The sequence below is a fragment of the Rhinolophus ferrumequinum genome, chromosome 17 (assembly GCF_004115265.2).
Source record: "Rhinolophus ferrumequinum isolate MPI-CBG mRhiFer1 chromosome 17, mRhiFer1_v1.p, whole genome shotgun sequence".
Taxonomy (NCBI): domain Eukaryota; kingdom Metazoa; phylum Chordata; class Mammalia; order Chiroptera; family Rhinolophidae; genus Rhinolophus; species Rhinolophus ferrumequinum.
The window spans coordinates 30,159,072-30,179,900 of NC_046300.1; the positions used below are offsets into that span (position 1 = coordinate 30,159,072).

The following is a 20,829-nucleotide window of genomic DNA, read 5'->3' on the forward strand; positions in this document are numbered from 1 at the left end:
TTGGACTTCAGTTCCTTTCACAGCAGAAAAACAGCTCTTCGGTGTCTCAGCCAGCCAGACAATTCATCACCTCAAAGGGGTGCTGCCCGGAGATTACCTTTTCATGATGCTGGGTTTCTATTTTTGTGCCTTGTTAATTAAGTGGGTAAGGAATGAAGTGCCACCTTCCCAATTTACACGTATAAAATGTGTGAAGGTACCTGAATGGAAGAGAGAATGAAAGGAGAACTGAACTAGAAGTAGGAGACCTGGGTCCAAGGCTCAACTTTGCTAACATTTTGTGTGACTATGTGTACTTTTGTACACATAGGTCTCAACTTTTTCACCTATAAAATGGGGGCCACTGATCATGTCCCACAGCACAAGATAGCTGTGACGTAAACTGGGTTGTTAAAATGCCTTGTAGAGATTAAAGACCTACGCAAATACGAGGTGTTAGTAGCATACAGAGGAACTTTCCCTTTTTGTTTTTCCTTTGGTTATGAAGTAGTGTTACCACCATTTTATGTTTTCATGACATGTTGCTTTTGGAGTTTTAAACTTCTTTTAAACCATTAGGATGATTATGCTAATGATATGAACAGAAAACATATAGCTTTATTTCAGCCCTATGGAGAATATGGTGAGATATAAAGAGTTTAACTGATTTTCTTAAAAGTGAAAATACTAATACAAGCTAGATATAAAATTCAAATCTTCTGTCTTCAATTGGATACTCTCTGAGAAAAAAATAGTGTAATTTCATTAATTAAAAATGTTATTGCCTTTTCAAGCCCACTGAAAAGTATTAAAAATACACAAATAACTATATGTAAATTGTTAATGCCTTAAGAGACTTCCTGAATTCTTCTCTGAATTTTTACCTTTGTCTGGAAAAAAAAAAGGTTATTTTCTTTAGTATCACAGTCACTGCTACCTCATAACAGAACCTTTCAAGACTCTGAGATTACGACTTCAATGGCTTCATCCTGGTAGTGACTAACAATCACCAACCCACCAGCTCACAATGCTGAAAAATAATAAAAATGATTGACTGGGGGAAAACGCACAGGACCTGGGGTTAAGCATTTCAACTGAAACAGTAGGTAAACCAAAGGCAGAGTGAACCACATTAAAAATATGAAACGAAAACATGATATTCAAATAAAGTGGAGCAGGGAGTATTGAAAATATTTTAAATTATTAATGATCAGAGAGGGGGAAAAATTAAACGTGACCTTTAAAATAAGGTAGAGTTTTTTGTTAGGGTTTTGGGGGTAGGAGAGCAAGTAGTTTAATAGATTTATGAGCAACCTTACAGGAACAGCCCAGGTCTTTCTCATGTAAAGAATTGAATCAACAGTAAAATAGCAAAAACTGAATCATTCAGACAAACAGATCCTCCCAAGATTTACGTAGGCTTCACTTACAACATCGGTTATGCAAAAAGTACTCACCTAGGTATCCAAAAGACATAAGAAATCTGGCAGACAAGAATTCCTGTACTTCTTATACCAAAGGAGAAAGCAGAAACCTCTCGATATTTAATATTTCAGTCAAGCAGAGGCACAAACCCTAAATCACAAATCCTAAATCCCCACATCTTGGGTTTGAACCTCTGCAGAGAATCTAGGGAATTCATCCTTCCTGCCCACTGGAGACTCCTTGTCTTGTTGGTTTTAAACATGACCCCAATGGTCTGCTTCATTCAGATAAGCAGAAAGCCAAAGGCTAGATTTACAGTCCTCTCTATATACGAAATCGGCCCTCCCATGAATTCAGTGCTTGACTGTTCCTCTCACTCCACATGTTCAGTTCTCACATCCATAAGCCAGGCTAACCTGTCTGCTGTTGTGTGCACAGTGGCTCCATGGCATGTCTTGGGGCCAAGCTTCAATCAACCACTGCAGTTGTGCTACAGAGGGCATCGCCTCGACAGCGAGAGGTGCAGGGCGCTTCAGAGCTGACTGTACCTTTCCTTACACCTCTGCTCTCCTCTGCAGCACTTTTAAAGCACAGCCTCCTACTCAATGTGACACCATTGGCTTACAGGCTGGCCACGACACTGATCCCTGCCACCCCCCACCTTCCATCGCTGCCCTCGCCATAGCTGGCTGAGGTCTGTAACCACAAGCAACCTCCTCCAACTTGGCTGCACAAGTCTATCGTTTTCTCTCCGTAGCCTGGTATGGAAAAGGTTGCAAGTGCTCTTTTGGAGCATACTTTATGAATCTAATGGCCCCTGACGTTCGTAGGAGTGAAGGGCCTAAGAGTTACTAAATTCTATCTGGGGAGAGGAGCTTTATCATGCCGTGTTATTTCGGTGACACCTTCTAAGCCATCGGCCTCCTTGTTTTACCTGGTAACTATTTGGTACCTAGTAATGATGAGGGCAGCAGGATAAATGCACCAAGGTCAGGGCGCTGCCCCAGAGAGGACGCCTCTTATCCACTTCTAAGTAAGGAGAACAGCAGAGTGCCATGTGTCCTATTTCTCTCACTTTGTTTCACTTTCTTGCTTCCAGCCCCCTCAGGGGAGCATTCATCAATGGCAGCTTTTCTTTGGGACAAAGGGCTTTTTAACTATTTAAAAATATTCTTCAACAATACTTACTTTGCTAACAAAGAAGATGGGTAAGAAGAGCTCTCTAATTATATAGGAAAGAAAACCTCTTCAATTTCTCGCTTGTCAATGTCACTGGGTGCTCAATTTTCACGAAAAGATGGTAGACTTTCTCCTCCAAAGAATATTAAAGTTCATTTCCACCATGCCTCACATTGACAGACAAATAAAACTACCTATTAAAGATATATGTATTAACAAGTGAGTCCCAGTCACGATTAGGAAGGCTTAAGAACACTTTTCTGCTGGTGAAGTGTGGGTAACTCCTCCAGCCTCTAGAAACCAGAGTCTCCAAAGACTCAGCCTTCCCACCAGGTCACATCTCTTCCTCAACCCAACCTAGAATAAGTGGACACAAGCTTCTCTGCTGGAAGATCCCCCCAGGTTAATTTGGAAGAGAAAGGAAACTGACCTAAAAGAATAAATGTGATCATTGATGATCTGCGAACAGAGCAACCAAGTTGAGAAGAAAAGAGTACACACCAAGTAACCACGACTGGGAATAAGAAACACTGATATTTTCATGTTACTGCTTTGTAGGCAATAAAATATTTTTATAGAGGCTTTGGGAATTCAGTGGTCATTCCTCCTGACCACAAGGGTCTGTGTGGCGAGGGGAAAATGGTACGGCATTGAGAAAGTAGACGTTCACCCAAAGGTCATGGCATACCAACCCAGACTGTCAGCGCGCCGTAATGCGGTACCCTGAAACATCACTAGATTGATTCCTCTCAGCGCAAATTTCCTGTACAAATGGATACCTGTCTGGCAAGTGTCGATTTATAATCTTCCATGAGTAAAGAGCATTTTTGCTACTTGTTGCCACCTGAGCCCAAGTTGAGGTGGTTAAAGGAAATGTGAGGACTCCATTCAGCAAAGTTTGAAATGTGCAATAACCTCTCTCTAGAAATAATGCTCAGGCTTCAGTCAAGTTAGTTCTTTCTAAAAACTATTCCTCCTGGGAAACTTCTTCCTCCTTGATGCAGAATGTCATGGGTAGGTACACAGATGTCTTTTCTCTGTCGGGGCTGGGAAAGAACCAAGAGATGGAGCAGGACGTATCAGCTACTCAGTGATGATTAACCCAGGCAGACAAGGTTCCAAATAACCAACCCAGGGCCTGTCTGGGAACTGACACAACATATCCTTTACCTGGATCAAAAATACATCCTTGAGGCACCATGATTAGCACACAAGGCATACCATCATTTTCTCATATAATATCTGTTTCTCCAAATGTAATTAAGAATTGGTTCCCCTTTTATCAGTATTTTATATCTCTTCAAAAAAAGGGCAACTCAGCTCCTTGAAGAAAAAGCTCCAGTGAGTCAGGTGAAGGTTTAACCCTACCCCCTGCACCCGATCAGCCACAGGATCACCAACTGTCTGTCACCTGCAGGATTCTGGAGCTGCTTGTTCCCTGATATCTAACAGAGCTGAAGGGGGCAGTCAATGACCCAACATATGAGAAAGGTTTCACAACTGTTTTTAATCCTGACTACACCTTAAAATCTCCCAGGGTGCTTTAGCAACTGCCCCTCCGCCCCCATCCACACACACGAAATTCTAATTTAATTGGACTGAAGTCAATCTGAACATTATTATGTTTTCGAATACATGCAATTCCGGCGTGTCCTAAAATGACCCATTTGAATATTTGGTGTTTTCACCACCTGAAAGAATATTTAGATGGGACAAGGTAAGTGCTCAGTAGAGCTAAAACTCTAGGTTGACCACCTAGAATCCTAGGTATATTGCTATTCAATGGTAATTAAATGACTCCTGCTTTTTGTCTACAGACCTGGATAACTGGTTTTTGTTTGTTGACTGCTCTTGAGGCCGGAACAGTGTTATCTAGAAAACCGTCACACAGAGAACAGGTGCTCCACAAATGAGTAGTTCTCAAAGTTTTGTATGAGTAGCGCACTTTCGAATATTAAACCCTTTGAGTGCACCTGAAGGGGTTAAAACACTCACAAGTACACCAAGCAAATCATAAAACCTCCCAGCAATCACAACAGCAGTGTAAGATGACTCCAATGGCTAACACACCCTTCGCCATTGTGTCAACTTCCCACCCAAGCCCAGCTCCGTATGTCTTCAGTACAGTCCAGGAAACAGTCTTGCTATTCCACGCAGCTGCCCTGCCCTCCACGGGCTTTCCACACCATCACTCAGCTCAGGACTCTATCGGGTCTCACCAGGCCAGAAGTGCTCCACTGTAGCAAAAAAGATGTTTCACATGTTTGTGAATGTTTTATTAGTTTGCCTATCTTTGAACTTTGTATAAATAGTATCATATAATATGTATTCTTTTGTGGCTGGTTTCTTTCCCTCAACAGTATGCTTGAGACACTAGAGTGGTACCTGTACCAGTCATTTGTTCTTTTTTTTTTCTTTAAAGTATTCCATTGTATGATACGCTATTTTATAATATGGACATTTGGTTGTTTCCAGTTTGGTGCTGTTACACTTAATGCTGCTATAAGCATTCTTGTATATGTATATCTTTTAATACACAAATAGATGAATAACACCTGTTTGGTACATAACTAGTAAGACAGGAAGGTATGAACACAAGGATAGGCAAAGAGACTCATGAAACAAACAGATTCCAGAAACAGACCCATACGTATACAGTCACTTCATTTACAACAAATGGCCAGTGCAGTGCAGTGGGGGGGAAATGGTATTTTCAAATACATAGTGCTGAGTTAATTAATTGGCTCTTTATATGGAAAGAAAATCTTGACCCCTACCTCATACCATATACAAAATAATTTCCAGATAGACTGTAGATCTAAATGTAAAAAGTGAAGGTTGTACAAATTAAATAAATCAGTATCTTCATAGTCTTAAGCTAGGAAAAGATTTTTTTAAACAGCACACGAAAATAATAACCATAAAAGAAAACACTTGATAATTGATACTTGATTATTAATTAACTGAATTTCACTAAAATTAAGAATTGTTATTCATTAAAAGATACCATTTAAGACAGTGAAAAGATAAGTCACATACTAGGAGAAGGTAGGTATATATATATATGTATATATAATACACATATATACATATATAGTCATACGTGTGTATATGTATATACATATATGAGTCACACACACACATATATACATATATGTATACATATACATATGCATCCAGAAAAGGTAAAGAAGTCCTACAATCCGTTTAACAGAAATAAAAACCATTTTTTAAATGGGCAAAAGACTTGAACAGGTATCTTACAAAGGAGAATATCCAGATGCCCAATAAAACATATGAAAAGGTGCTTAATATCATTTGTCATCAGGGAAATGCAACCTTAAAGCCACAGTAAGGTACACATTACATAACCATCAAAATGGTCACAATCAGAAAACAATACCTAGTGCTAGTACGCATTTAGAGCAACTAGAACTCACATAACGTGGTGGGTGTGTAAATTGGTTTAACTAGTTAAGTAGAAAAATCACAGGACAATATCTCCTAAAGCTGAATATATACATATCCTATGACACAGCAATTCCACTCTAATATTGTTTTTATATATAGAAAAACATTGATGGGAATACGCATAGGCCAGAGAAAGCCTTGAAAGAGCATACAGATCTTTCAACAAATTATCAAAAATTCCAAAGATAAACACATGCTTAAAACTGATATTATATCAGGAATTCTACTAGTTCTAATATGAAAGCATCTGAATAATTCTACTGGTATTAATATTATCTATTAGCATGGATTGGTAGAAATAAAAATCTAAGCAATGTACTACGTCCTTCAAGAATAAACATCAAACCATACTATCTGAAAAATTACATCTATTATGCCCGCAGGATATCAGAGCTTAGAAGGAAGATGGAAAATAAAAGGTAGCAGGAAACCATATGGAGAGAGTCATACGGCTTGTGATTCTAATGGCAGCTGCAAACGAGGTCACTTATCCCTCTGTGGCCACACTAATTGGTCAACAGCAACAGAGGCTTCATCAGCAATGCTTATAAAAAACAGCCTGCCCCTTCCTGAGCATTTTCAATTTAGACAGCAGACACCTGCTACTCATCAGTCTCTCACAAGACAGGACTTATGTTAACCCACCACTACATTACTTGATTTGCTCTTAATCTTTACTATTTATAAACAAAGTCTTCAGAGTATATGAATGTACAAGTATAGCATGTGTACACATGTGGCTATCTATAGCAAAAAACAAATTGGCAAATATAGCTGTTTGGAAGACCACATCTTGTTCTATTAATACTCACATACTGCAGTATATTACATAACTATTTTTTCAATTCTGTTATGCTAATATGCAAATAAATGAACTCAACCATAGCTACAAGCTAAATGTACTAATCAGTATGGCCTCGTGTATCTCTAATTACTAAAAGATTTTACATGCTCTCTTTCTGTTCTAAAAAATCCCATGAACCTACATTATTAATCACTTTTAAATCCAGCTGCTTGGTTTCTGGGGTGTTAATGTTAGCGATTTCCAAATCAGTATATTTAGCATACTTTAAGAAGATACCTGAATACGGAGTTCAGAGTAATATGTATTAACACATTATAGTTTTATAATTATTTGACAATTCCAAAACAATAATACAGATAGATACTATCAGAAAAAGCTCACCTAAAAACCAATTGTTACTAATGATTATGTGCTTTACTTTTCAGGACCCTAAAATGTATATTTTGTAACTCAACTTTTTGTTTTAAAAAAAAGAAACAGAAACTTCTGACCCTCCTCAGAAGTTATTAAATCCATCAAAGGAATGTGAAGAGGAAAATAACAAAATTCTGGTTTGTGGACCAGACAGAAATGGTGGACAGGACTACAGCAGTGGTTGTTGATTAGGCATCTGTTGGCTTCATTCCAAGATTCAGCCTCAAAAGATCAAACTTTCCTCATTAAAAATCAACCATCTATTTAAGGGCTGGTAGAAATGCTAAGACCAAGAAGCCAGAATAGCTTGGGCAAGAAGGAAAACAAAGGAAAAAGTCAAAGACACATTTCAGAAGATGAAATGGGAAGAGGGTGATGGAGCAGCTCAAAGAGTAGGCTTGCAAGTCAATCAGACCTGGTCTGAATGTTGGCTTTGCCTTGTACCAGCCCTGTGACCTTTCTTGTAAACTCCCTAACCTTGAGGAGAGGGAATGATAATGTCTCCTTACAAGTTGAGGTGAGACTTGGTGAGATGATGCATACAAAGCATTTCTTAGTAACTCTTCTACACTCAATCCGCGAATTGCAACCAAAGGTAGAATTTCTATTACGTGACAAAATGTGCTCAGAGATTAACAATTCTACTTCTACAACTTCACCTATTAGTACTCTATATTCCTTACTTATATTCTTTTTTAGTAATTCTAAAGCACTCCCAATGAATATCTTTTGACAATCCAATGTTAATGACAACAAAAGTTTAAGTAATTTATTTCCTTAAAAATAAACAAACCAAGCAAAAACTATAGGTATCACTTAAAGAAACCAAATCCCAGCAAAAAGATTAAATGCTTTAACAAACAGTAAGCTTTCTCACCATGGTTTTTAAACTTTGATAGCAAAACATAAATCAAAAGAAATTTTCATAGGTCTACTCTTATTTCAGGGGCACAATTGAGACAGATCATTTATATTAACATCTTGCAGAACAATTCTGGAACCAACCAAAGTCCAACTTTAAATAAAGGTATTTCCTTCTGTTTGATTGTTTCCAAAATTATGCATGTGAAATAAATTTCTTCTTTGAAGTACACAGCCCACGGAATTTTATATTCCAATCAAAACCAGCTGAAGTCAGACATCTTCATCAAACTCCCATCAAAAGTTATGCCATTCATGTCCACTTGTTCATCCATTCACACATTTATTCAACAAGTATATACTTAAATACATGCTTTCCACAGACATTAAACTAGATGTTTTCATAAACTCAAGGAATAAGAAAAGTTACCTACGTGGCAGAAGGAAATGTGGCTGTATAGAGATACAGTCAGAGTGGTGGTTGGAAAGCAGAGAAAGAAACAATTCATTCTGAGAGGTGGGTAACTGAGGAAGGCTTTGAAGGTGACTGAGAGAAGGACAGCATTCCACACTGAGAAATGAGAGGTGTAAACATAAAGGCTAAGCTTAGGCAAAGAGCAGTCTCACTGGGCTCCCGCACGTAACAAAGAGTTTGTAAAAAGCAGGTGAGTACAGTGGCCATATCACTTAACATCCAAAACAGGATGCCTTTGAGAGTGAAAGAAGGCACTATTAATAATTTTGTCAGGACGAAAGGTATAGATCTAAACTGCCCAGGGAAATCAAGACATATAGGTGCTTAGTTTAATAAAATCCTCTGACCATTTAGCTGCGGCTATTTAGATATGTGCATAGTTATACTGAGGCTTCAGATTTAAAATGGCACGAAAACAAATAATTCTTGAAAGCATCTTTAGAATATGTTTCGAGAAATTTCTCTGGGTACATTCTGCATGTTTCAAAAGACAAAACATCCAAAATGGGCATGGCAATGTTAGCGACCTCCAACTCAAATGGAGTTAAATGAGTTTGCTCGTCTCAGAATAAACTCTAAATAAGAGAAACTAAAAATCAGAAAAACAAACATACTAGGTACTGCTTATTGAGTGTTTATTATGTGCATACACTGCTCTGAATATTCACACACATCATCTCATTTAATCTTCACGACAATGCTGTAGGAGGGATTTTATTCTCTCTATTTTAGAGACGGGGTAACTAGACACACAGACTTAAATATCTTGCCCAAGGCCACATAGAAAGGAAGAAAGGGAGCCAGAATCTGATCCAAGCACTGAATTCCACACCCTCTGTTGTTCTCACCACTATTCTGCCTCCTGAATAATCCAGACATTCAACATGTGGCTTGAGAGCAACAGAAGACCCCAGGGTATAGCCCAGCTGAGATCATTAGCTAGAATTCGTTTTGTCTAATTACCCCACCTAATGACCACTAGTGGCCAGCAGGGCCTAGCCACCTGCCCTCCTCTGCCACTGGAAATAGGTGCCAAGGGTCCTGCCAGCGGGCTGGACCATTCGTACAATTGTCTCTAAAGCTCAATGTAATTAATTATATACTTTGAGCAACCTAAAGCTATGGAATTATTCTGACTCAAGGAAAACAGGTACTACTGAAACTTCCTGGGGGCCCTGACTTGAGTTTGAGTCACTACTAAGGGAACACTTATGCCAAGTACAACCCTCTCGATTCACCATTATTGTCAGTAGAAAAAAGCTGGTCAGGCAGCTTGCAAACAGTTTCACTTGTTAAAATATCTGAATATCCCCTACACTACAGAATCCTATTAATATAAAATAAAGAGGTAGCTAAAGTAATCCAGAGGTCAGACAGATAAGTAAGTAATGACAGCCAAAACTTAGTATTAAAAAAGGAACTATTCTTAGACATGAATGTAGAAAATAAAGTCTGAAGAGAAAATATGAATGTTCATAGTTCATTTACATCTACATTTAGGCTGTAGATAACACTGCCCAATTTTGCTGAATACTGAGGCATGGGTAACGTAAGCATTAAAAAAAAGAAGAAGAAAAAGAACAGTCTAGTTTAGACCCCTTACGGAGCACACAGAACTATAAAAGGAACTTAAGCGGTTCTGGGAGAGAGCATTCTAAGAAATAACTTGAGTGGCTGAGATCAGCAATGAAAAAATAAACAATTTCCTATCAGTTGTCTATGTGGATTTAGTGTAAAACAACCCAGGTCAAACGTAACTGTTTGGAGGAGACATTGGAAAACTGGGAAGAGAAAAAGCAAAAGGGGGCAAGCAGTTTTTAAGATATGAAAATGAATACCCTCTGATGACTTTTGAAAACTGAACTCTGGATTGTGACAAAAGCTCTCTGAGTGGGCTGAGACAAAGTCCCATGCCCTGGCCTTTCCACAGTTATCTGTGAGGCCTAAAATGCATTAGTACAAAGTGAAGTGGAGAGTTGCTGAGTGGCCATTAAATTTTTCTGGCCCAAATGATCCAGGCTGCCTATCTATCCAGACAAATTCACTTTGTTATCCAGTCACTATTTGTTTACTATTTATGATATGCCACACGTTTTCTGGGCATGCAGTTTTCATTTCCCAACCATTCAAGAAGAAAAAGTCTAAAGTCAAAACACAGATATTATATTTAAGATCCAATTCAAAATACAGTTACTGAGTGCTTGTTATCGGTGCAGAACTGATAAATACAGCCCAGCTTTGTCTGCAAGGAGTCTAGTTTATTTACACCAGGGGTCAGTACAATATTCATATGTACATTTTTATTATTTTGTTCAAATATGTATAATAAATGCAAAAATTCTGCTTATTCCTCACCTTGGGGTGCTCAGCATCAAGACATGAAGACATACGTTGGCATAAAGGTAATAAAAGTGTTTCTCCTACACAGCGTACTATGATAATGCTAATAATGATGTTAAGAAAAATAAGGGTTGCCACCTTGGGCAAGGTCAAACCATTGGCCCCCGTGAAGCTAGAGGCTCTGGTCAAGCAGCCACAACAGGTGACTACACAGCTGTCTGGTGATATTATCTGTCAACGTCTTCTGCCAGAAGAAACAGAGATTCTTTTTCCCCCTCCAATGTCCCCTACATTTAAAGGGGAAAATCACATTCGATGTTCCAAATTACCAAGGCTACTACCTTAATTATACAGAAAATTTAAAACTGCCAGTATAATTTGGGTGCAACAGAGTGCAGCCATACCCAAGTGGGGTACAACAACCAGCTCCAAGACCTTGAGCAAGGGGTTAACCTCTCTGAACTCTAATTTTCTTCAGGCTATGTGTTTGGTACAGGACCAAGTCAGAGAATTATGTTAAGCACTTTTCATGTGTTTTGCATATAGTAAGCGTTTAATAAATGGTGGCGGCTGTTACTACTTTTAACTACCAAAATAATGCAATGGCTCTATTTTCTAGTCATTAAAAAAGGGCCTAGGATCAAAGGTTGCCATGGTCTGGGGATGGGAGGAAGAGAAGACCACGAAAGGCCTGGGGTCATTTTTTGAGATGATGAAACTGTTCTGTATCTTGATTGTGGTGGTGGTTACATGACTGTGTGTGTTTGTCAAATCTCACAGAACTGGACACAAACAAGAGTGAATTTTTCTTTATTCAAATTATACCACATTTTTAAAAGCACCAACTAAAATATTCAATTAGTTTGGCTTAAAATAAACCATCCAAATATACAGACATTTTAACTTCATTTATTTCCAAAATTAAAAAGAAACCTAAGGCCTAAAATGCTACTTCATATTGTCAGCCAAACTCTTGAATTAATGGATTGCACTATTTGTAAAAAATGATGCCATCTAAACTAACCAAATTAACTGGTTCAAAATAAAGCGTGCATTGTATTGAATGGTGTGATGAAATGAAATATGGAAAGAGAAAATGAAAGTGATGTTTTCGTTTACCAGATTACTCAAAATGACAAACATAATAGCTCCTTCCTTAAAAATCTAGTAATTGGCCTTGATAAATAATCTAAAAAGTGTAGCATCAATTAAGGAAAAGTAGAAAAATCTGGTGATGATTTATTTGTCTTCTCACGGTATTTGTAAAATGTTCTACAAGGCTGTTTACTCTCAATTTGCATCCACAGTCTTACCATAACCAAGGAGCTCTTTTAGTATAGATCTACTTTGGCAGAAACATAGTTTTACAATTTCTTACTTAACACCATATTTACAAAACAGATGGGAGTTCAAAAGAAATTATTTTAAATGAGGAATATAATTCTGGTCAGCTCACTGCATATTTGTGCGTATGTCCAGCACCTCTGCAGTAGTTCCCTTTCTTTGCCCACTGTTCATTACATTTAGGCTGTTATTCCTCACACGGATTTGGGGATCTCCATGTGAGAGGGATGTCAAGGCTGTAATGAAGATGGAAGCTAAGAAATACGCATAGCTCACAAGCCCAACATTTCAGCTAATGCAACCCCGTAAATTCTGGCCTCTGTTCCTTCGCTATCATTTACTCCCCACCACTCCCTCAGGTCCCCAGTTATCACCTTGCTTACTAATCTACTCCTGCCTCTACTATTACATCCCTTATATTAAAAAAGAGCATAAGGAAATTAAGGAACGATGTCACTATTGTTTTTTTCATATGGCCTTTTGCTGAGCTTTTTATTATTTTTTTAACAAAAGAGAAATATAATTTCTGACATTCATGTGACAAAAATGTCTGTGCACTCTTCATTGCTATATGACATTTGATGTTAAAGATCTCTTTATTCTACCAAGATATTGTTTTGATGCTGTTATGTCTTTAGAAAATACCACACTAAATTTCTAAAATCTTGATTCTTCGAGACACCAATTCAAGGAGAAACATACCAGCTAGTTTCCTACCTAATTGTAGCATGTCCCTTTCCTATAATCCAGGCTTGATCAACTTTCAACACTATTTCCATACTTTTAAAGGATATTTAAGAAAATGAAAGTTGGAAACAGAGGGCAAGAAAAAGCAGTCAGTCAACTCATCTTAGGAGGTAAAAGACAAAGAACAAGATATAAGACTGGTAAATCCAAAACCACTCATTTTAGAAATTAACGGAATTTAACAGAGAAAATGTACTTCCTTATCATTCCTCCATTTATTCAAGAAGCAATCTGTTGAAGTCCTACTATGTTCCTGGCAATGTGTATCTAGGAATACAATTGTGAAGAAGAAGCCAACTGCCTTCATTAACAAGAAAAAAACTGACAAATCTTTCAAAGTTTAAAAATTCAAAAACCAGTGAGTTCTGAATAATCATTTCCTCATGTTCTTCTATAGTATTCAAAGAAGAAATGATATCTTATCAACAAGTTCTCAATTCCACATATCAGAAATATTGGAAAACCATCCTTCTTCCTAATTTCCCATGAATGTAAAATTAAAACAGATGCTGTTATAATTAAGTTATACTGTGAATCCTACTATGCACACCAATAAAGTTAGAATTTTTTTTTTAAATGGAAAAACAAGCTCCTCCAGAAAAGTGAGGGAGAGGAGTTAAAATTAGGTAGGCTGGAATCTTCTCTGAAATTTTCACCTCAAATTCCATTAAGAGCCAAGTCACCACAAATCTCTAGTCACCAAAAAACAAAAAACAACAACAAAAAACCAGATATAACACCTAACTGTCAATAGTATTGATTACCACACACAGTTGAAAGCAACTTACATGGAAACAAGCTACAGAGTAAAAGAAAATGTGAGTCACTAAAAGCTAGGTATGCAGCAAAAATATACTTTTCTTTCCTTAAACTCTAAATGCCTGTTGCAGGTAGTTAACACATTTGAGCTTCAATTGTGCCTTTGCCCAGACATAAACTGTGCAAACAAATGACAGAGCAAAAAGCAGTTTCACAACTGCCTGTTACATAGATTAGCAAGGTGGTATATTTCACCAGATGACTGCATGATAACACCATCAGATACACTGTACTTAGCAGATTGCTGTAGGTCCAATTAAATTTCAAATACCCCCAGTGCTAACTCTTTTCATTGTGGCCCATTCTGACCTCTCCCCCACCGCCTACCAGCCATAGTAGGGGTGGGTGCGGCCCTGTCAATATGCTTTGCTCCTCACTGTCCTGGTAACCCCTTGATTTTCAGAAAGCAACATTTTCATATTTGCTCCAAACTTGAGCAGAATGACCTGGTCTTGCCTAAGGCTCTGCTCTTCTTAGCACATCAACTATTCTTTTTTCACTGCATGTCATGAGAAATATTTTTCACACTGCAGACCAAAATGTAATACTAGAATGAAACCACCACAAACTCAGGAGTTCCTAACATTACTTTTTGAGTTTAGAATGCACAAAACAATTGCTGACTTTCTTCTGCTGAATAACAGAATGCAAAAGACATCAAAACCAAGCAAACTGCCCAAAAGAACTTCCACAGAACTGGAGGCCTGCCTACTGCAGCAAGGAAAAGATTAAATTGTGCAGAATTGTAATCTCTCAGCGCGTTTGAGCCTAAGAAAGAGGAAATCTGCATTTATGTTCAGAACGCTACTCTATTTCTCTGTGTGATTACATGACCAGAGACTTTGCAGCCTCGAAGTATAACCATTTGCAAAGGACAACTATGTACAGATCAGAAGAAACCTATTAAATAATCTCCGTTCACGACCTGGGATTTTTCAGAAAATGTTTTCACATAATCACTGCCTCTAACATACAATAGAAACCTTACAGGGAGTCTGTTCCCAGCCTAGGCTACCACAGAAGAACATGCCCTGCCCATCCAGGTACAGACCATAATTCCAGACCAATCCCGGGAGAGGTGACAGCCCCAAGTTCAACTGGGAATGTCTGAGCACAGCTCCCCCTGTACACTAAGGATCACCTCTCCAATCTTTCCAAATGCCATTTGCATCCAATCCCGGCTCAACCTCCCCAAGCACCCGTGCACCAGTAGTTCTCGTTAGCAGTGGGCTCCTCTTACAACCCCCTCCTTCCACCACCACTCCTCTCCTGGGGAAACAGACCCCAAGGACGGTTGTGGGTGGGCGATGAATTCCCTTCTCCCACCTACCTTGATGATGCTGCTCCGGCGGGGCAGGCCGCCGGGATTGCTCTCCCGGGGGAGGGGACAGGCGGCTGGGCTGGGGGTCGAAGCGAGCGCCGCGCCGCGAGGTTCCTTGGCCGGGCTGGCCCGGGCTTCCTCCCCGGACACGCCGAGGCTGCAGTCTCCGTTGGAAACCCCGCCGCTGTCACAGCGCGCCTGCCCGTGTCCGATGCGACCTCCCCCGCCGCCACCGCCGCCGCCTTCCCCCGCTCCGGCTTTCAGGGCGCCCTTGGCGCCGAGGACCGGGCCCGGGGAGGTGGGCAGGGCCCCGCCGGCGGCGCCCCCCCGGCTGCACTCCGCCATGGGCGCCCCGCGACCCGCCAGCACAAAGCCGCGTCCCCGCGTCCCCGCGTCCCCGCCGCCGCCTCGGGCCGCCGTGCGCGGCCCCTCCTCCTCGCCTCCTCCCGCCGCCGCCGCCGCCGCCTCGGTCGCTTCTTCCGCTTTTTTTTCTTTTTTTCTTTCTTTCCTTTTTTTTTTTTTTTTTTAATTTAGATGTGATGTTTGTTTCGAGCTCGCCTCGCACACAGTTAAAGTCTTGGCGGCAGAATTATCGGGAGATTTCTGCAGGGAAGAGGAGAGAGAGACATAAGTCAGCTCCGGTGGCGGTGGAGCCCGGGCTCCCGGCACCTGGGGAAGGAAAACACGCCCCGGCACACGCGCTGCGGCGGGCGCCAAAAATAACCCGCGCGGGCTGGGCGCCCACCCCGGGGCCACCAGGCGCCCACTTCAGGGGCTCCAGGCACCCATCCCAAGGTAACGGGGCTCCTAACTCTGGGGCTCGGGGCTCCCTCTCCGGGGGCTCAGGTCACCCACCCCAGGGGTCGGAACACCCATCACGCAGGAACTGGACGCCCGGCCCCGGAGCCGGGGTGCCCACCTCAGACTCCCAGCGAGGGGAAGCCGCAGGCGGCCCTACGCTCTCTCGCCACGCGGAGGCGCCTCCCGAGGGTCTCGTGGCCCCAGGCGGACGGGAAGCGTCACGGGTCTCCCCGGACCCCAACTCCCCAGAGGTCGTCGCGTGCCGGCCCTGGTGCGTCCCCCCAGGGTCCCGCTGAGGCCTGAGATACCAAGAGGAAGCGCACGGAGGGCAGGGACGGCCCAGCGGTGACAGTCGCTGTGCGGCCGGGGGGTAGCCCAGACCCACCCACTCCAGCCCGCGGCTGTCTTCTCCCGAGCTCGGCGCTGCCCCCTACAGGCCACCGGGACCCTCCCCTGCCGCCCCTGACCCACCGCGAGCCGCCCGGGCTCCGGCTCGAGGTCGCCGCCGTCGCGGTGGGGCCAGGTCATCCGGCCGCGGGAACCTCGCGGCGGAGCGGACGGCGACGGGAGGCAGCTGCAGTCCCGGATACCCCCGCCCCACTAGAGCTGCGGCAACTGCCAGTCACCCGCCTGGCGCCCCGAGGGGCAAGGACCGCGCAGGCCGCGGGGCCCGGAGCGGAGGTCCTGGGGCTCCGGGGGCTGGACGGCTGCGCCTCCTTCCTAACCCCAGCCCCGCGCGCGGGACTCGTTCCCCTCCCACCCAGCTCGGGGAAAGGCCATCCGGACATTCCCCTCTGGGCTTCCCCGGTCGGTCAGACCCCTTTCACATACAGAAACCAGTTTCCTTCTCTTGGGCTCCTGAACTGTGAATTGATTCAACTGGTTTCAAGGATGCCAGGGCGGGGGGTGGACAGACGGTGGGCGGACGGCGAGAAGTGAGGAGCAGAGGACCTCGACAGAGCCTGTTCTGTACCCTTCGAGTCTCCCTACAGGGATTTATCACTGTCGTCCCTCCCTTCTAGTGTCCTCCCTGATCCCGCTGCCGGAGATGCCGACTAGTCCAGCCCTCTCTCTAAGGGCCCCGCCCGAGGTCAGGCTCATCTTTGGGGGGTAGGATATCCCACTTGGATCACAATAGCCAGTCCTTCCTCTTTCTGGTCCTCCACTGTTATCTCCAGCCCCAACTCTTCAGGTAGAGTGGCCCCAAAATTAACCCTGATCATGTCGTTCCCCCGAGCAATTGACTCCCCTGGAACTCCATCCCTCGAGCCAGACAGGGCCCAGACTCACAGCGTGGTACCCGAGGCCCCATCCAGCCTGACCCCACCCCCTCTCCATCCCCCGGCTCCCTGGCTGCAGCCTCCAGCCCTTCTCTAGCACCCAGCAGCTCTTCAACCAGGGTGTTTCCTTTTCTGGGAATGCGCTTCCCGCAGGGCACGAAGGAGAAACTGATAGTCCGCTGGGGGGAGGGAGGGCGGTGAACTTCAAGACCTTGCTGTCATTAACATGATGTAACAAACTACCAAGTAGCCGCTGAGGACATGAGCTTTACATACAGAGACAGGCCCTCCCTTGCCTCTGAGGCAACTTCAAATACCTCGATGTTATTCTGGGGTGTTTTAATTCTTCTGCTCTGGATTCATGTGTTTTTGTTTTTGTTTTTGTTTTTGTTTTTCCCATCACACAGGCTTTTATCCATCTCTGGCCCACCTGGGCCTACACTCTCACAGAAATATTTTCACATCAAGGGACAACAATGTTTTCATATTTGATTCAGTCCCATCCCTTTTCTTTCTTTTCCCCTCGTTTTGGTTCAAAAAAAAATTTTTTTTTTGTCTTGTGATAGTTTTTGCAGAAAAAAATGTATTAAATAATTTAAATCAGGTTCTTAATTTACCTTCTCAAATGTGCAGTCATAGTGTCCTATGAGTGTGCTGTGGGGCAGGACAGGAAGAATGCTGGGCCTTTCTTGCTAAAGTTCTTCATCTTTGGTATTTTGAATAAATGGCTGGAGGTATCTCTGCCCTTTCCTGCACTTACCAATCACTAGTAAAATGCTATGAGAGTCATGTAACCTGCAACTCATTACATGAGTTCCCCAGTTGAGTTAGGACATATAGAGAGATTTAAACCTCAAGGATGCTTTTTGTAAAACCACCATCTATTCACCTAATGTTCTCCCAAATGAGCACCCATCCATCTCACTCTGGACTCCCAACAGGTCAAACCAGGGATACTTCGTTGAAATAGACTTGGCATTTAAATTAAAACATTTCCCAAAGTATCTTGGCAGACCTGAAACTAATGATGCCAGAAGTCCAAGGCCTGTGCCAGGTTCCTTTTTATCCCCACAAGAGCTTGTCTCCCACAAGTCGCTGGTCACACGCCTGCTGATGTTACATAGCTGTACTTCATCACACAAACAGCTAGACTGTAGGTACCATTTCTCCTCTAGGATGATGGGGAGAAGCATCTTCCTCTGACATGTGCAATTCTTGGCTCCCAGCAGGCTTTTTTAATAGCTAAACTCAGATTTTTTTCATCACCAACAACATAGTATGCAATTGTTTCTCTTCCTTCCTGCTTGTCTCTCTGCAGTTACTAAGTGATTGCTTTCCATTTTTCCTATTCCGTGAGCAATGTTATTGAAGAAATTGTAAATATTTTGCCAAAATTCTTGCTGAAGTGTTTTCATGGCATTGTAAAATTCATAGAAGTTAGAGTTAGAAAAAGAGCCAAAATATCATAGGCATTCCTCAGCAAATACTATCTAATGGTTCCTTCAGACTAATTTTCAGAGCAGGGCAGTAAGAGATAGGCAAGACATTAATAAAATGCTCATTCTGGATAACTCCATGGTGCTTATGCCAATTTACTATGTCTGTATACTAATGGTTAGAGTCTGATGAGAATTTGTTCATAATGTTTAAAGTCAATAGATACCTTTAAAATCTGAATATCTCATCATGCCAGCAATACATATAGCCTATCGCTTTTAAGTTTTTTTCATATTTCAGTCCATCTCAGCTTTTACTCATTGTTATCACCCTTCACCAAATTGTCTTCTATTTGTTTTTATTTTTAATTTGATGTCTAGAACATGAGCTATTCAGGCTCCCTTGTCCATAATAACCTTGCTTCGCCCTCCCAGAATAACACTGATGCTGTTTACTGACTTCTTGCCATCATTTATACCCTTGTAGGTTATGAATTCATATCTAGTTTCCAGTTCGCAGGCTCTAACATTATGACTCCAAATTCCTCTGACTCACTGAATATTTGGCCTTCAGGTTATTTTTTCTCTGGATGTATTATGATAATTTTCTTTCCCAAATCTCAAACTCATTTTATTTCCTATATTTTTCTAAAGATGAAATTGAACCTCTGAACTTTCACATTTGACTGCTCCCCGTATGCTTAATGTGAGAGTTTACTAGAGCAGAAAGTAGAAGACCAAAGTGCTTTAGGAAATAGCAGATTGTATCAATGTACTGGGCCAGGAGGGCTACCCATTTGTTTCCTAACTTAATCCAAGATGTTGATTTTAATCTATTATGCTCCTAAGGCTTGGATTATGTTTATTTTATCATGATTCTCGACAAGAAATATGTAGCGATTACCTTTCTTCCTAGGCACCAATGAGGCAAGTTAGACCTGTCAAAAGAATTCATTTGCATATTCTTCCTCTCTTCTGACACTAAAGATTCTTCATCCATTTCCCTTGAAGTCATCTTCTCCAAGTGTACATGGCTGCCAAGAAGTTAGGTACTCAGAGAATTACATCAACACTTTCCAGCCAATGAGGAAACACTGAATTTATTAAATTGTTCTCAGGTAGCACTTTGAGGGAATCTATTAATTACTAGGGATTCAATAGGATTATTCTATCAAAAGTAACAATATGATTTGCTCTAAAAATTACTATTGCTTATCATACTACTTTTGTAAATTATCATGTATTTGATCGTATCTCTACTATTATTTTATTACAGGAGTCATTGCATACTCAGATGCCTGTAGGAGCCAGGTAAACCATGCAATAAATGGGGGTGGCTGGTTAGCTCAGTTGGTTAGAGCGCGGTGCTCTTAACAACAAGGTTGTCGGTTCGATCCCCACATGGGCCACTGTGAGCTGCGCCCTCCACAAGTAGATTGAAACAACTACTTGACTTGGAGCTGATGGGTCCTAGAAAAACACACCTAAATAAATAAAAGTTTAAAAACAAACAAAAAACAATGCAATAAGTAAAGCCGGAAGGATTTGTTTCATAAGAGCATCATAATTTATAGTTTTTTAACAGTGATATATTTGCATATCATATGCAGAGGAATAGTCTTCCTGATTCATCTTTGGTTTTCCAAGTTTGAAAGAGCTTTGGATATAAGAAATATTTCACTTTCCTCTTAACTCTAATAAAGACAATATAAACATAATAATCGATAGCAACTGACACTCAGCCCTGTATGGGGCAGCAATATGCACTACTAGGGATTAGATAACCTAGTAAGGAATCTTACTGGTGCCATGAGAGAATCCTGGCCCATTGCTGCCAGGATGACCTTATTGTTCCAGAGAATTAAAAAATCTGGAATATAAAACATGCTAGTATGTTACTTCATTCTCTTAATAGAAGGACAACCACAAAGTGAGTTTTCCACGTATTGTTCTTTATAAGGTCTACAGAGAAGCCTATTTTTTTCCTCCCTTACCTCCTAACTGCATGCTAAGCGAAGCATAACAAATACTTTCCCGAATTTTACATTTATTTAGGTCTCATCAATCTGATTCTCAAGGGCAGATTTATTTTAATGACCTGAAGTCCAAGTCCAATGTCGATATCGTTTCAC

General features: G+C 41.5%; 1 protein-coding gene across 1 annotated transcript in view; it reads right to left on the reverse strand.

The window, feature by feature from the left end:
* PLCL2 (phospholipase C like 2) overlaps positions 1–15,604 on the reverse strand; it is a 176,965-nt gene extending 161,361 nt beyond the window's left edge. Inside the window, exon 1 of the mRNA XM_033132705.1 lies at positions 15,190–15,604. Coding sequence (XP_032988596.1) covers positions 15,190–15,525 — 336 coding nt within the window. The 5' untranslated portion in view covers positions 15,526–15,604. The remainder of the gene's footprint in view (positions 1–15,189) is intronic.
* Between the last annotated feature and the right edge of the window lie 5,225 nt (positions 15,605–20,829).